General features: G+C 52.5%; 2 protein-coding genes across 3 annotated transcripts in view; both read left to right on the plus strand.

The window, feature by feature from the left end:
• The window catches only part of DUSP11 (dual specificity phosphatase 11), an 8,070-nt gene extending 7,448 nt beyond the window's left edge, over nt 1–622 (plus strand). Inside the window, exon 9 of the mRNA XM_035898909.1 lies at nt 211–622. Coding sequence (XP_035754802.1) covers nt 211–475 — 265 coding nt within the window. The 3' untranslated portion in view covers nt 476–622. The remainder of the gene's footprint in view (nt 1–210) is intronic.
• Nucleotides 1–15,101, plus strand: part of LOC104130357 (STAM binding protein) — an 18,949-nt gene extending 3,848 nt beyond the window's left edge. Inside the window, exons 1-10 of one of the 2 annotated variants that reach the window (XM_009643392.2) lie at nt 715–1,083; nt 3,113–3,353; nt 8,279–8,354; nt 8,977–9,072; nt 9,725–10,100; nt 10,799–10,923; nt 11,873–12,010; nt 13,080–13,192; nt 13,665–13,764; nt 14,652–15,101. In XM_009643392.2, coding sequence (XP_009641687.1) covers nt 3,139–3,353; nt 8,279–8,354; nt 8,977–9,072; nt 9,725–10,100; nt 10,799–10,923; nt 11,873–12,010; nt 13,080–13,192; nt 13,665–13,764; nt 14,652–14,708 — 1,296 coding nt within the window. In that variant the 5' untranslated portion in view covers nt 715–1,083; nt 3,113–3,138 and the 3' untranslated portion in view covers nt 14,709–15,101. Of the gene's footprint in view, nt 1–714; nt 1,084–3,112; nt 3,354–8,278; nt 8,355–8,976; nt 9,073–9,724; nt 10,101–10,798; nt 10,924–11,872; nt 12,011–13,079; nt 13,193–13,664; nt 13,765–14,651 lie in introns of those variants that run through there. The other variant, XM_035898929.1, reaches the window with a different exon arrangement.
• Nucleotides 15,102–16,540: the final 1,439 nt, after the last annotated feature.

Genomic DNA, 16,540 nt, shown 5'->3' on the forward strand with positions numbered 1-16,540 from the left:
CCTGCTGAAAAACTTCCCTTGCTTTAAGAAATCAGCGTGTAGGAAATAAGCTGCGAGCTGGGCGTTCTTCCTGGGTGTCTCATCATTCAGGCTGAAGCAAAAGGGATCGGATAAACCCGGAGGGGCTAAGGAGCCTTTCGGGCTCTGTGTACAGAGAGACTGAACGGGGCCGTGACTTCTCCTGGTGTTGACTCCTGAATTTTCTTCCAGAAATTCCGGCAGCAGCAAGAAGAATCGCAGGCGAGGCAGCAAGGCGCAGGCACAACACCAGGAGCTGGCGCAGGAGCACGGGGCGACGGAGAAAAGGCGGCCGCGCGATTCGGCAGCGAGGAACTGTTGGGTTTCGTCGCCCGCTAACGAGCGGTGCGATGGACTGTGCTTTCCCCCCCAGAACCCCCACCTCTGCCCGCCCCAGCAAACGCAAGCGGCCAGGAAACGCAGGCGCCGGCGTAAGAAACCTGTTGTGACGGCGTAGGGAACGCTGGACGTGGCAAAGCCCATCCAGGGCTGCAGCTTCACCCCGAGGAGCTCTGCGATGGGTCTCTCGCCGCTTGAACGAGCGGCTGTGCTGTAACCTCCACCAGCAGTCAGGAACTGCAAATGCAGGTGTTCTTAACCTTAACACAGCTCCGTTTTTTTATTTTTTTAATTTTTTCTTCCCTTGCCTTGTACTTTTACAAATCTCACAGAAAATTTTTTAATACTATGTTGTACCGGAGTCGTAGCTCCGCTCCTTGAGGGATGCGGAGAATAAATGTGGACCCAAACGGAGCTGGAATTACCCGAAAGAAATGTCCTCAGGAGCATCCCTTTAACCTTCAGCAAAAAAGGGCTTTTCCTTGATTTCCTCAATACAAGAAATAGGATTCGGCCTGAAACGAGATGATTTTTTATTTTTTTCCCTTTTCACCCACTTCGCTAAAGTAAATTTCCATGGTGCGTAACCCTCGAGCCCTGGTTCTGGAGCGGTTCTTTCCCCCCAGGATGGGCCTGATGAGCCCCGCGGGATCCGCGCTTCGGCGCTCACCCGAGCGGAGGGTTGTTGGGCGGTGGACTCTGGCCTCGCGACCGGACCGTTTTGGGGTGAGAACGGGTGTTTTCGGGGTGACCCGGTGCTGTGCAGCCGAGGAGGGAGCTGCCCCTTTAAGGCGCAAGGCCGCTCTCTGACGTCATGACGCCCGGCTTTCCGCTGAGGGAAAGGAAGCGGCAGCTTGGCCGGGCGGAAGTGGGAGGTGGCTGCGGCGTGCCCGGATGTTGCGGCGGCGCCTGATTGGCTGCTGAAAGTGAGGGGGGGGCGGTGCTGTCGGCGTTTCGGCAACAACCCGGAAGCGCTGAGGGGTGGCGGCGCCCGGGGCGAGGGGGGCTTTCGTATCGGGGTTCCCTTGGTGGGGCTGCGGTCAGGGGGGCTCTGGCGGCGGGTATCTTTCCTCTTAGGAAGGGGGATCCGGTTTGGGACTACCCTTGCTCTGTTGCCTGGGGCTGCGAGCCCGTGGGGTCTTTGGTTGGGGGATCCTCTGCTTTTTTTTAGAGGGGAAGGGCGGGGGGGGGCGGTTCTGGGAAGGACGGGCCGTCCCGGGGGGCTCCTCTGCTCTCCCTTGCAGGGGGAGGGCTGTGGGAGTTGTGGAGGACTCTGATTTGTGTGTGTGTATGTGGGGGTCTTCCTCTCTCTTGGTGGGTAATGGAGGGGGGGGGGGCTGTTATGTTGAGGAGGGGTGGTTTGGGCACTTTATTTTGAGGGGTGCAGTGGGAATTAGAGGGGGAGCTCTGGGTTGGGGGCACTGTGAGTTATGGTGTGTGAATGGCGTCCCTTCTCTCTTGGGGGAGAAGGACTGTGGAATTTGGCAGGGAGGCTTTGGTTTGGGGAGGTGACCGAGAGCTCTGGCTTGGGGGAGCAACAGAACCCAGCCCCCAGGAGAAGCACCAGTGAGGTGAAGCTGAAGCCCACGCAGAGCTGGGGCTCTGTCGCACCCCGTAAGCAAGAGCTTTGGCCTGGCAGCCTCTAGCAGGACTGAATCCCACAGCCCTTATTCAGGGCAAGAGGCCTTTGTAGGCCCCTCCAGGACACGGGCTGAGAAATGTGGGCCTGTGCCTTAAAAAGGGGGTTCTGCTCTGAGGTAACCCCAAAAAAGCAACTCCTCCACCGCTCGACATCCTCGGGCGGTGCTCAGCTCAGCTCAGGACCTTTCCCCCATTTAGGAAGGAGCCACGGTAAATCGTGATGTCATGCATGTGGCAATCATGTTTTTGGAAGGCTTGCAAGGTGCTTCAGATTGTGCTGTGATTTCATAGGGAGTTTAACCCTTATGGTGGTCCAGGGTGGCTTTTCCAGGGGAAAATTGCTTTTGGTGTAGGGGGAGAGCATTGCGGAGGGTTTTTGGGCTTGCTGCCCCTCAGTCTCAGTGCTTCCTCAGCTTCAAATTTATCGTTTTGTGCTGTGGGGCTATGGATGAGAAGGGATTTGTCAGAGCCAAGCGGGAGGCAGACGCATGGATTGGGTCGAGGTGCATTCCTGGGGTGATGGGTGTGTCTCCCGCAGCACAGGGGAGAAGAGGGATTGGGACTGTGCCCGGGTAAGAGCAGTTTGGGATTGACCTTGTTGGGTAGGGAAGGATCTGCTGAGCAGCAGTGGCTGGAAGGATGGCCTTCAGCTCCCTCCTCTTCGCCCTGCTGTGTAAGCAAAACAGTTTCCGTGCTGCAGCATTGAAACCCTGTGTAAAGCCACTTCTGCTCAAGTTTGAGTGAAATTCTTTGGCCTTCTCGCCCCAAACTGGCAACCAGCACTAGTTTTGTTGTGTGGAGAGACAACTGGGAAGGAAGCGCTACTTTGGGTGAGGTTTGGATGGGTCAAACCCTATCCTGAAATCGGTTTCTGAGGAGTGATCATGAATTTGTGACTGCTTTTCAGGTTGTAAAGGTAAATATCCAAGCACTGTGCCCAAAAAGGGTTGGGCTTCTCCTAAATTCCTCCCTCAGGACCCAATTTGGCCCATGTATGAAATGCTTTTCTGTTGAGGGGGGATGATTTCTTTTGAGGAAAGACAGTCCTGAGGAAACTGGATGAGTTACCTGGGTTACGCTGCTTTTGACATGCTTGACTTTCTTCCCACCACAGAGTTCGTCAGCCTCGTGGCAGCTTTGATGTGTGTTATTATGCCTGACCACACCGACACCAGCCTCCCACCGGAGGAGCGAGTCCGAAGGCTGATCCAGGTGGGAAGCAACGTGGAAGTGAACGAGGATGTCCCGCCACGACGCTACTACCGCTCCGGAGTGGAAATCCTCCGCATGGCGACCGTTTACTCAGAGGAAGGCAATATCGAGAACGCCTTTATTTTGTACAACAAATATATCACGTAAGGGCAGCATTGCTTCGTTTGCAAGTAACCTGTGTCGATATAAGGGGTTGTGGGTTTGGTGTTGCGTATTTTGAACATGTCTAAACACTGTGAGGCCTTGCTGAGCTGGAAGAACTGGGTTCTGCCCAGAGCTCCACTTGTTTTGAATTTCAGTTACCGTAGAGGTGAGGATACAGCTGCTTAGACTGACCAGGAGATGTCGTAAAGGTGTGAGGCGAAAGTTCATAAATGCTGCTTACCTCTTTGCAGGAGGTCTGTAAAAGTTTGGAAACCAGGCTGATCACATATTCCTCTGTCCCTCTGCTAGCGGAGCCTCCTGTCAGCAGGAGGGAGGTTTTGGCTACCTGTATGTCAAAGCTTCCTGGTGTTTTATCACTGCAGAGTGGTTAGATTGGCCTTGATTGTTGCTAGGTTGGCCGTGACATCATACAGATTGGCAAGGATCCGTGGTTAAGGAGCTCAGTATCAAGTATCTACCTAGAAAGTATCTAGGCTGGTTGGTGGTTTCTCTAATAAACCGGCTTTGGAGGAGAAGCCTGCTTTACGCTTAGGTTACTACACCCCTTTACAGCAGGCAGCGAGTTCCTCCTTCAGGTGCAGGGACTGGTTGTAGGTTTAATTTTACATCTCAGAAGAAATATACACACGCACCCCCACCCCAAACACGCATGTGTACATCCAAGCACTTCTCAGGAGGGACGTGGGGAAGAGTTCTGGGTCCAAAGAACCTGATTCCAATCAACTGGTGAGTTTCTTAAGTGCTGAGCACCCTTCTAGAAAGCCCCAGATCATATCTAAACCCAGCTAACGCCCTGTTTGGTGTTTCGGCAGCTGTAGGGTCTACATTCTGTGTAGACAAGTGCAGAGCCGCATATTCTTGCTATCATCTCTGCAGCTAGCCAGAAACGAGCCATCTTGGGTCTGAAACCCCACTGCCAAACCAGAGTGTATGCCGTGCTGACACGGTGACGTGGTGTCAGGTTTGGATTGTGTCTGAGCAGCCTAGAGTACAAGCAGAGCAAACGCGTGCCTCTCTGTAGCTGTGTCTGTTGGTGTTTAAAGGGCTGAAATCTGTGATCCTCAGAAAATAGCCCAATGGCATGGAGTGTCCTGTTCCTGTAGGTTTTTTGGCCAAAGCCTGTATCTCCTGCTTTTGCCCAGTACTGCTCTGATATGGTCTCTGCTGAGCCCATACTACCCCCTTATCCAGAATGTGGTTGGCAGCTTCATGGGCATTTTGTCTCTCTGCCCCCGTGTGCAGGTTTCCTGCCCCTTAAATCCAACACATTTTTCTCTGATTAGCTTTTCTTCCCGCCTTGCACTTCCTGAGCTTTTATGGGCATCGCAGCGAGTGCCCTGGGAGGCTGCACGGAGAGCTGGGAAGTGTAAAACCCTTGGGAAGGTTTCCAGGCTGGTTACGTAGCCATGGCTGAAGGAGAAACTCTTAAACTAAACAAATGAACTTAAAAGCACCTTCGCTGTTCATTACAGCAATGATGGGTGCTGGTGTGTCTTCTTCTGCAGATGCTTTCAAATGGTTGTGGCGTTTACATTAGCCTCGCTGCTGGGAAGGTGAAAAAACCTTCCCTTGGTGATGTGATTTCTCCAGTGCTGATGAATATGAGCTTCTGCCCTGGATTGTCCGAAGATATGAGCTTAATGTCACTGTCTCATTTCTTTACATGAAGCTGTGAAGCTGTAGCTCAAGCTCAATGAAGTGTTTTCTAGATGGCTTTCCCCAAGGGTGTGATCCAGAAGGCAAGAGCGGGGGGCTGGTAATTGGAGCCTCTCATGGGACTTGCTCTGCTCTCCACTTTCTAGAAATGGGACCCATACAAATATCTTAAGGGTGGATGTCACAAGGACGGAGCCAGACTCTTCTCAGTGGTGCCCAGCACCAGGACAAGGGGCAATGGGCACAAACTGAAGCAGAAGAGGTGCCAGTTGAACGGGAGGAAGAAATTCTTGACTTTGAGGGTACCTGAGCACTGGCCCAGGCTGCCCAGGGGGGCTGTGGAGTCTCCTTTTCTGGAGATATTCAAAGCCCGCCTGGACGATGTCCTGTGTAACATGCTCTAGGTGAACCAGCTTTAGCAGGGGGGTTGGACTAGATCATCTTCCAAGGTCCCTGCCAACCCTTGCCATTCTGTGACCTGGATTTTTTCCCCCAGTGCTTCATCCCACATCTGCAGTCAGTGCTGTGGCTGTCCTTTCGCAGAGCCCAGCTCCCTGACAGAGTGTATGGCCTAGTGCAGGCGCTTTCCGCATCAGGCTACGCCTTCGGGAAGGGGAGGACTGAGAAGTATGTGAGAGGGTCTTAGCTCAGTGTGTTCGGTGGGAGCAACTGCATCGTCCTTGGGAGCCAAGGTGTGCTTTAGGAAGCTGGACTTCTCTTTATTTCCCTGTACAGCACTCCCCAAGGCTGATCTTAAGGCCTGAATTACACAATGAGATCTGTGTTGTGGCGTCTGATTTGGAGAGCTGTTGGTTTTGAGACAACCTTGTCTAGGCACGGGGGAATCTCAAGACAGATCCGCAGTGAGATTCCCATTGAGGCAGCCGGTTCCCTGCTTGGCCTCTGGTCACCTGCTCTATCTTGTGCAGGTCCTTTGGCTGCACAGCACCTCTGTTTCCCATGTGGAAATGAAGCTCATTGCCAAGCCCTCCTCATGGTGGGCAGGAGGGCAGCTCGGGTATCTCTAATAACCAGGCTGGAGTTGTAACACACGTGTCTTGTCACCTTGTAAGACATCTGCTTGCTTGTCTTCTTGAACAGCTGCTTCTGCATTGATCTGAGTGGATGTTTTCCTTGAATCACCATAGGCACACTAGGTTTGATTTTGCTAGTGCCAAATAAGAAAGGAAAAAAAAAGAAAAAGATGAATTTTCTGTGGTGTTTGGGCTCCTGGTTTGCCTGCATGGCTGTGAGCTGCTAGGATTGGCTCTGGGGGTGTTGCGAAGGACTCGAGAGACGCCGGCTTGGCGTGCGTGCTGTAGCAGTGCTTAAAAATAGCCTGTGATGTGGCTGCTCAGTGCCAAACAGCTGCTGCTCATAGTGAACTCGGGAGCAGGCAAGAGGTTTGAACAAGCCCAAAACTCCTGGTGATGGGAGCCGCAGGTTTCAGTCTTGCCAAGCCTCAACTGGGTTGTTGATAGCAAATGTCAACTGTTCCTGCCCTTCCTCTGCCTCCATCCCCAGCCTGGTCTTGCCGCAGAGTTTTCCTCTGGCTGCCAGAGCCCTCCTCTCATCCTGCTGCCCACTTTTTCCCCCTTTCCTGACTTGTGGAAACCCAGCTGTGTCTGCTGGTTTTTCCGTCCTCCCCAGGCCAGCATCTGCTCTTAATCCTTTTTAGTTAATCCCTTCCATTTTAATCTGCTAGCTGTTGGCAATGATCACAGCCTTGTTTTGTCTCCTCGACACAGTGACCTACTTCACAACCACCAGCCGGGAGCAGGGACCTTGCCGGGCATTTCGGGTGGAGCGACAGCTTCTCCGTGGCTCCAGGCTGTGACGTGGTTATGCTGATCCTGCAGTCTCTGGCAAGAGCATCCTCACGTTCTCCGTGGCAACCAGGAGCATTCAGGGCTGCAAAAAGTCCTTCCTTTTCCCAGAGGACTGAGGTTTTGAAGGAGCTGAGTTTATTTACTGCACACACAGAGGCTTCTCAGCATGAAGAGCGTTCTCATTCTGTCCCCCCTGAGTTTTTCCTGCTTGGCTGTGCTTGATTTGTTTGTGCTGCTCTCTGGGGCACAGTCTCATCCTCGCTACCCTTATTCCTTGTGCCTGGGCACGAGGCTGCTCTCTAAAGGCGCTGGAGAGCATCCTCCTTCAGATGCTGAAGCAGTGTAGCAAAGAGCCAGAAGGAGGGCAGGATCTTTTCACGTTATGCCCACAGGCTTTGTGAACACTTAGAGCAAGCACAGCTCCGCTTGCAGGAGTCAAGGACCCAGCTAAGCTCGCCGTCAGCTCACCCTGAGCACGCAGTCAGGTAGTGTGCCGCTGGGGACTCGTTTGCAGAGATAACTCAGGGATGCCTCAAGCCTGGGAAGCCTCACAGGGCAAAGCCAGAGTGAATTGCCCCATGTTTGTGGGCTTTTTGCCTTGTTCTAGTGCTTGCAGTACTCTTTCTCTGCATCTTCACCGCTGCGTCCTGGAAGGGGTGAACAGTTACCCCGTTTGTAGAGAAGCCAAAGATTAACCTGTTCACAGTCGTGCTGGGAGCGGGGTGATGTTCAGCTCAGTTTTGATTTCCCTCCCAGAAGCCTGCACAGAAATAGCCCTGCCACCTGCAATATTGCCCTGACCTTCTGGGGTGGTCGGGCCACAGATGCAGCAGCTGGGGATGTTGTGAACTTGCTTTTAGCTTACCTGCAAGCTTTCTGTTTTCAAGGTCTGAGTTAATTTCCCCATCTCTTGCACAAACTGTTTGTTCCTCGGTACAGAAGGACGGTGCGAGCTGACTGAGTCAGCTGAGTCCTTGAGCTTGTGTGTAATCCCCTTGGATGCTCAGAGGTATAGGCAGGTGCCCAAGGACCTTCCCGAATCGCTGCCAGCGTCCTTGGTGTTTTAGACTGGCTTATTAATGTTTCTGTTCAAAACAAATATATTTATCCCTGAGGATCATCCCAGAAGCCAATGTGGAAGAAAAATCTCCTGTGTGAGGTGCTCCCCTGGGAGTGAACGAGACCTCTGGTGTGCCATGAAGAGCTCAGAAGGCCGTTATATGATGGAGAGTTTCCTTCAGAAAGGCAGGAAAATCAGGACTGTCCTGATTGTGGGGAGCACAGGGCCCAGGGAGGTGGCAGAGCAAGGGGACAGTGCTGGAGGGAAATAATCTGTACCCCCAAAATGACACTTACTGTCTTGTGTTTGTCCCTTTCTGCCGTGATTCAGAAATGCACTTTTTCTCCTGTCTTTACAGGCTCTTCATCGAGAAGCTGCCACAGCACCGAGATTACAAAACTGCTGTCATACCTGAAAAGAGGGAGACAATGAAAGTAAGTAGTAACGTTGCCAAGTCCTTGACGGCTGCTGTCGGAAATGTTTTGGGGTCATCAGCCTTGGGTTTTCATAGCTCTTGAGATGAATGATCCACTCAAACGCTGAGAAGCCTTGGCTTGACCAGGCAGTCCTGACACCTTGGGAGTTTGCGCTGGGCTGGCTGTGGTTGTCCAATTTACTTTCAATTTACGAGCGCTGGGGTGTGCGTCCTTTCTTTCCTGTTAAACTCCCTGCTTTTTAAAGACCACGTGGCTTTTCCACGGTGGCTGGATGCTCAATGTGATGATCCTCAAGGGATTTGCCAGGGGATCTTTGGAGATTGCTCACAGCCACAAGAAACTATCTCTCCTCTGCTCAGCATTGACCAGAAGAGCAAAGGGTAACGCTGTCTAAGCTCTTGCTCGGTGTCGTTGGTGGTGCTGTCTGTGCCACCCGGCTGCAATGTGCCTGTCTGTAGCCCGTCCACACGTGGTGGTGGAGCTGCTTGGCCCTTCCTGCCTCTTGAGCAAGTTTATAATCTCTGGGTGCTACATGTCCCTTGATTCTTGCCTTTGTTCAAGTCTTGTTTTTCTTGCCTTGGGGCTATCACATTCTTATGACTGTGTTTCCTCCCTTCAGAAACTGAAAGAAGTAGCCTTCCCCAGAGCTGAAGAGCTCAAGGAGGAGCTATTAAAGAGGTACGCCAAGGACTATGCTAAGTACAAGGAGCAGAAGGTGAGTGAGAGGAGACTGGAGGCCTGTGCTCCCCAGAAGACCCTCGGCCACAAAGGGTTTGGAAGAGGGCAGGTCTCCAGGGCTCTGAAATGTGAAGTCTAGGCAGGTCCAGCCTCATCACCTGCAGCACTGATCATGTCTCTGCTGCCATTACGTAGGTGAATCTGTCATAGGCATCCCTGCATCTCTTTTCATTGTGCATCCTGGAGGCAGTCTGAGCTGGGACTGTTATTTGGTTGGTTTTTCTCTTTGTCCCAACGTGAGGTCTAGAAGCTCAGCAGGCGGCTGGTAACAGCATGGGCATGGATCTGGGGTTCTGTGGGCAAAGCAGAAAACCCTGCAGTCAGTTTTGCTGTGGACAAGTGCGATTTTAGAGATAGGATAGAGGGAAATCAACCTGGAATTATATTTCTGTGGAAGAGGGGAGAATAAGGCAGCAATTTTACTGCCCTGGGCTAGCTGGCTCTCCTGATGGAAGTGCGGATCTCTGTTTTGCAAGCTGAAGCTTCCTTGCAGGGAGTCCTGTTTGCTGGTTACCTACCTAGAAGTAGTCTGGGATCCCTGAGCATCTTGCAGTGGATAGGCTTCATATTCTGCCTCGGGCTAGTGTTCCCCTGTCTGCTGACGTCCCTTGGCGTATTTCTCCTTGCAGAAGGAGAAGGAAGAGGAATTTGCACGCAATTTGGCTTTGCAGCAGCAGCTGGAAGAGGAGAGAAATCGGGTAGCCCTGATGAAGCAGCAGCAGGCAGAGCAAGAACAGTTTCATGCCTTCGAGGAGATGATTCGACGACAGGAACTGGAGAAGGAACGTCTGAGGATAGTGCAGCAATTTGGAAAGCCAGAGCCAAGTCCCGAGTCTCTGGATGGACCCCTCATCCCTGGCGTGGAAAAGCCCCCGACTGATTTAATCCCAAAGGTTCCCGTCTCTCCAGTTCACCCTGCAAGTCCATCAGCGGGGACTGTCTCATCCAAACCTCCTGTTGTGGACAGATCTTTGAAACCTAGTGCTTTGGGGAGCACGGAAAACAGTTAGTACCTCTCGGTGCACCCTCTTCTCTTGCTGGGGCTGAGCCAAACACGGCCAAGGAGCTGATTTGTCTGGGAGGCTCTTGGAAGTATCTGATCATGGCTCCATCCCTTCTGGGTGTTTGGCCTTCCAAGTCACTGGGTGTTCTCCCAGTTGTCCAGTAAAGGTTTGCAGGGCTGGGGAGAACTGTCTCCTCTTGGGAATCGCCCCACATGCACTTTTCCAGCCCAGTCTCTTCGCTGATCTAGAGTCTACAGCCTATTTGGCTTTCCTGGATCCAAATACTTGTGGGAGATTGGGGTCCTGGCTAGGCTGACCAAATTCTCCTGTTCTGCCAAATATGACTCCAAAATACTGATTCGGACACTTCCAAATTCCTGGTCCTTGCCCAGTGACACGTCTTACTTTAAATAACATTTTGTGGGTGTGATTTCATTTTCTTTAACAAAATACTTGGGTTTTGACACACCGCTCCAGGTCTCTCTGTGTCCCTGTTTTGAAAGAGGTAGCAAGTGTCCTTTTTGAAGTGTCACAGTGACTTCATTTATCTGTGATTGCTGTTGTAAGAGTAGATGTTAGAGCAGTTAATGTTTCCAGGCTGAATTTTCTCAGCCTAGTCCCTTCAGATACTGACCTGAGGGAACATTTCTCCAGCATCCCCAACTGTCATTGCTCATTGTGCTCCCCTTCTCCCCACAGATGCAAGTATGGATGTCCTTCGCCAGGTCATCGTCCCTAGGGAGCTTTGCCAGAAATTCCTCCAGCTGGCTGATGCCAACACAGTCCGGGGTGTGGAGACGTGTGGGATCCTCTGCGGTAAGCTGGTAAGGTGGTAATTCTAATTAAGACCCTGGAATTGGCACCAGGGGCCTTTTGTCAAGGTGTGCAATAGCTTTGAAGATGGCTAGAGGACCCTGATTTTTGCCACAGAAGGCTGTAGTGCCGTTTCACTGATGACTAGGGATTCATGTGAGCTTTAGGGATGATCTGCCTCTCCTTTTCCTTCCTTTTACGATAGGATTTCCTCACACTGAACGAGGTGCTGGCCACTGCGTCCCTAGGGGTATTCAGCTTCCTCTCTCCTGTTGAAGACTTTCTGGGTACCTGCTTCAAGCATTCCCACGTTGCCGGTGACTTGTCCTTTTGGCACCAGCAGGAGTGAGGTGTCCCAGCTGTGGACTAGGACTCTCACTAAGACAAGGCTGTGCAAACACAGACTGGACACAGTTCTGCCCCAAAGAGTTTGCCTGCACAGGTGTCTGTTGGCAGCTCCAGCCTGTCTCCCCTGGGTCACTTGGGGCTGCTTTGCTTGCAGAAGTTGGCTTTGAAATGAAGTTGTTTGATGTAGCAACTTTCTGCAATCCAGCTGCTTCCAGGCACTTGGTGATTATTTAATTATGAAGCACCATCTCCTAGCGAGTGGTGAGATTGGCTTCAGTGGGTGTCCAGGACTTCTCTGAGCTCTTGTGGGTGTTCTGCACGGCAGGAAAAATTAAGTAGAAAGCCGTGGGTGATGTTCAGACTCAGAAAATCCTGCAACTTCCTTGTCAGTAACTTGCAGTTACTGTTTCTGTGACTGTAAATGGATGGTAGATGCACCCGTGGGCTTGTTTCCAGGCCTGCTGTTCCCCTGGCTGGGCCCCTGAGTGATGAATGCAGAAGTACCGTGTTCCCAAAGCTTAGGAAATTACCTTTGCACCAGTGGGCGGCAGCAGTGTTTCCTGCTTGGGGGGGGTATCCGGTGGGTAACAGCCTCCCTGTGCTGCCTTGCAGATGAGGAATGAGTTCACGATAACCCACGTCATTGTTCCCAAGCAATACGGAGGCCCAGATTATTGCAACACGGAGAATGAGGAGGAGCTCTTCGTGATCCAGGATCAGCATGGCCTTGTTACACTAGGCTGGATCCATGTGAGTGTCTCGTTCCTGTTTCACTTCCCAGCTGGCCTTGTGTTCAGCCAGGTGGAAAAGGGGTGCATGGAGCGGGGCCGGCAGAGGAGAATTTACTGGAGGAGCTGGCTTGGAGCAGGCAGCATCCCTCCAGATGGATTTCTCCCTCTGGTGCAGTCTCAGTCACTACTGACTCCTATTGGAGAAATCCAGGCCTGTTTCAAGTTTGGGTCCCTTTCTAAAGCATCAAGCCCTTTCGGAGCGGGATATTGGGCATGATGCTGGTGTTTCATCCAGCTAAAAGCTGACTCCAGAGGCACTGTCGGGGCATGCGGTGCTCCTGCTGTCAGCACAGGGCCTCTCTTGCCATGCGTCCCCATAGTAGCGCTGCTTTTCGCAGACAGCTGTGTGCTGCTCTGCTGTGGGATGTGCCAGTTCCAGATTCCTCCGCTGGCTTCAGCGCTGCCCTTGCTGCCTGTCCCCGTGGAGCCTTTGGCAGTCGGATCGGTGCCAAGCAAAATGTTCGGTGCTGCTGAGTAATCTCTCGAAAGCAGCAGCTGCCTCACAGGCTTTGACAAATAAATGCCTGCTGCGTGTGCCTGATATGTGCAGGGTGTCTGCTTTTTGGTGTTAACTCTTCAGTGTCGGCCCTGCAGCATCCAGGGACCCTCAAGAATCCCTTTGACCTTTCTGCTGGTCTTGGCAACAAAAACCTAACAAGCAAAAGGGGAAAAAACCTTTCAGCAAGAGTTGGGCTGTGAAATCTAGCTGTCAGCTGGACTTGGGTAAGGTGGTGGTTGTCTGTGATCATACAGCCCTTGGCCATCTTGGGAGAATGTGATGTCTTGAAGTGTCTTAAAGTGTGACTTTCCCTGGGATATGGCCAGAAATGTAGAGCTCCTCCTGTACTTAGTCCAAATGGAAAAGAGGAGCAGATGTTTTGGGGCAATCCCAAACCATTTTCAATGTACGAGCATGTTCTCTGTGCCATCCGAGGAGCTGTCTCTCTTCTCTTGGCAGACGTGGTCCCTTTGGACTAGTCCTTCGACCCTGCTGTAACTTCCTCCTTTTATGTTGCCTTATGTTTCAGACTCACCCCACGCAGACAGCCTTCCTCTCCAGTGTTGACCTGCACACGCACTGCTCCTACCAGATGATGTTGCCAGAGTCCATTGCTATTGTGTGTTCTCCAAAATACCAGGAGTAAGTATGGATGTGGGGTAGGTAAGGCCTTTCCCTCTGCCTCTGCCGCCCAACCAAAAGGTTGGGTGGGAGGTCTGGCATCTTCAGAGAGTATCGAAGGGCAATTTACCACGACTTTTCCTGTACTGGATTCCTGGTGTGGAATGGAATGTCAAGTCACACAATGAAAGGTTTGGGGTTTTTTTTTGCCAAAAGAGGCTGGAAGAGCATGTGTGATTTGACAGCTCTTCTGAGCTGGTTTGGGGGGGTCATATTTGGGCTGTGGTTGCCCACCCATGAAAGGAAACCGGTCTGCAGCTGCAGAGCTGGGGAGAGAAGTGTCCCAGCCAGAGCAGTGTCCCACAGCACGCATCTCTGCTCTCACTTGATATGAGCAGCCTCAAGCGTGGTTCTTCAGACACACTTTCAGACACAGAAGGATGTGCTTCTATTTCCAGGGGCTTGAGCTACACAGAACTTTTCTTTGTTCTAGGACGGGGTTTTTCAAGCTGACGGAGCATGGCCTGGAGGAGATCTCTTCCTGCCGGCAGAAAGGATTCCACCCGCACTCCAAAGAACCCCCTCTCTTCACTGTAAGTCACCCCACGAGGCAGCGGGGGGTCTAGGACCGTGAGTCGGCATATTGGACACTTCCCTTGAATTTATGTCTGTGTCGAGGTGCTAGGCTGTGACCCAGGACAGGCGGGTCAGCCTGGCAGGGGCTTGTCGCTCCTTAGAGTTAAGATGCAAAAGCTTTCTAACTTAAGGGCTACTAAAATGCTGCGAGGGCTGGAGCCCCTCTGCTCTGAGGCCAGGCTGGGAGAGTTGGGGGTGTTCAGCCTGGAGAAGAGAAGGCTGCGGGCAGAGCTGAGTGCGGCCGGTCAGGGCTTCAAGGGGGCCCAGAGGAAAGGGGGGGACAAGCTTTTTAGTAGGGCCAGCTGGGACAGGACAAGGGGGGATGGCTTTAAACTGCAGCAGGGGAGGTTTAGACTGGATCTAAGGAAGAAATTCTTTCCAGTGAGGGTGGTGAAAGCCTGGCAGGGGTTGCCCCGAGAGGGGGTGGAGGCCCCATCCCTGGGACCATTCCAGGCCAGGTTGGCCGGGGCTGTGAGCAACCTGATGTGGTTCAAGGTGTCCCTGCTCCTGCAGGGGGGTTGGGCTGGGTGACCTCTGGGGGTCCCTTCCCACCCAAAGCATTCTGTGATTCTATGATTTTTAGCGTGAGTTGGAGGTGCGATGCGGAGCACTTCTCTGCAGAAACAGGCCAAGGCAGTGGCAAAGGCTTGTACTGGAGGGAGATTTGTATCTGTGTCCTGCTGTGGTCTCTGTGTGGCACCGGGCAGGGCGGTTCCTGGGCAGAGAGGGCTGTTCTGCAAAGGATGCTGGGTGCAGGTTGTGTGAGGAGGTAGAGGAGACTCACCTGAGTTTTGGGAACTCTGAATAACCCCCTGTCCCCTCTTTCTCTTCCCCTCTCTTCCAGACCTGCAATCACGTGTCAGTCGTCGAGAGAGACGTGGTCCTGATGGATCTCCGATAGGCCTCTTGCCTTAACAGTTTACAGAAAACCATCTACCTTCCTCCTAGGCCTAAGGAATTTTTTTCTTCCTTGTGTAGCAGATGATTTCTACCGTGTAGTGATCCTCTCCCTTCCTCCCCCAATAATCGCGGTGAAATCGGTACCCTGCCCTCGGTGGGAGCACGTGAAACCTCAGTGCCTGGTGTTGGGCTAGCAAAGTGGTGCTGAGGTTCAAGGTGTGGGGAAAAGCTAACTGGAAATTCAAAGACAGAAGCTAACACTGAAGCAATTGTTTAATACTCTAATCTATGGCTTGAACAGCTTCTTGAGAGGGGGGCTCCCTGTGATTTGCTGCAACCATGAGGTGTGTTAACCTCTTCAAGTGCTTTCCAAAGAGGGACTTGCCCAAATTAACCCATGCTTTGTTTTGCCTCTCTGGGTTGTTGTGGTCTTGGCGCAGCTGGCTGGAGTAGGTGAGCCTTTGCTATAGTTTAAGATTAAACCTTCCTAACCCCTCTCACCCCATGGGAGACCTTATAGTCGCAGAGTCGGCGCGAGTCCTGCTTGCTGGTACTCGGGTCATTGCCTGGCAAGGTAAAAAGGGGCCCAGCCTCCTTTGGGAACCCCTATTTCAGTGCTCCAGGGGAGAAGGTGCCTGGATGCGGCACTGCTTTGCACAAGCTGCTTCATTCCAGCCGCAGGAAGGGGTGTCTGCTTACTTTTATTCCTTTTCCTGGATGGGGGGGATTCGCTCTGGACCTTGGGCTGCCCGGCAAGGGCTCGCGTTTGCCTTGTTGCTGGTGTTACTGGGGAGGAGGCGCTCGGTCTCTTGGCTGCGGTGCTGTCGTGCGAAGGCTCTGCAAGGCCATCGCCTCTCTGAGACGGGGCTCCAGCAGCTCGTGCCTCTTCGATCCTCAAAGCTCACCGCCCCCGATTGTCTCTGCCTTTCTCAAAGCAGTATGAAGTCTGTCCTTGCCAAAAACAAGCACTCTGACGTCGCTGTTTTGTGGTACACCAGCCGGGGACCTCCTCCGAATTATTCTTGTCGGACGCCAAGCAAGTGGTTTTCCTTCCCTGCGCTATCCATGCCGAGCCTCCGCCTTCGCGCGTCTGCCGGCGCTGAAAGGGAAGAAGCAGTACTGAAAGGTGGAAGGCAGCTGGCCTCAAAGGGCTGAGCGTGATCCACGACATCTCCACATCCTCTGGCAGGATGCTGTGACGATCAGCACATGGCCCTGCGGGGAGGGGAAGAAGGCTGGAGTTGCCTTCCCACCTGGCATGCACACATACGTGTTCTGTATGTCGTGTCCTTGTACTTCTACATCCAAAATTCCTTGGTGTACAGTTTAACACAGATGGATTCTATTATCTTGGCTGGGTTTCTTTTGCCACTTGTTTTCTTTGAGCTAACTCAGTGGGTTGGAGGGGTCCAGCGTGGCTGAGAGGGGGGAGGGAATCGATTTATTTGGGGGTTCTGCTTATTTGCAACAGCTACCCCCTCGAGTCCTGCGTGACAAACTGCTGCTGCCATCATTTTTGCAGTCAATTTTGGAAACAGGCTACCCCTGGCAGTGGGAGGGAGTCATAGAATCATAGAATGTTTAGGGTTGGAAGGGACCACTAGTGGTCATCTAGTCCAACCCCCCTGCAGTGAGCAGGGACACTGCTAACTAGATCAGGTTGCTCAGAGCCCCATCCAACCTGGCCTTGAATGTTCCCAGGGATGGGGCCTCCTCCACCTCTCTGGGCAACCTGTTCCAGTGTTTTACCACCCTCATTGTAAGAAATTTCTTCCTTACCTCTAGCCTGAACCTACCCGGTTCTAGTTTAAAACCCTTTCCCCATATACTGAC

Source organism: Egretta garzetta, unplaced genomic scaffold, assembly GCF_000687185.1.
Source record: "Egretta garzetta isolate BGI_Z169 unplaced genomic scaffold, ASM68718v1 scaffold238, whole genome shotgun sequence".
Lineage (NCBI taxonomy): Eukaryota > Metazoa > Chordata > Aves > Pelecaniformes > Ardeidae > Egretta > Egretta garzetta.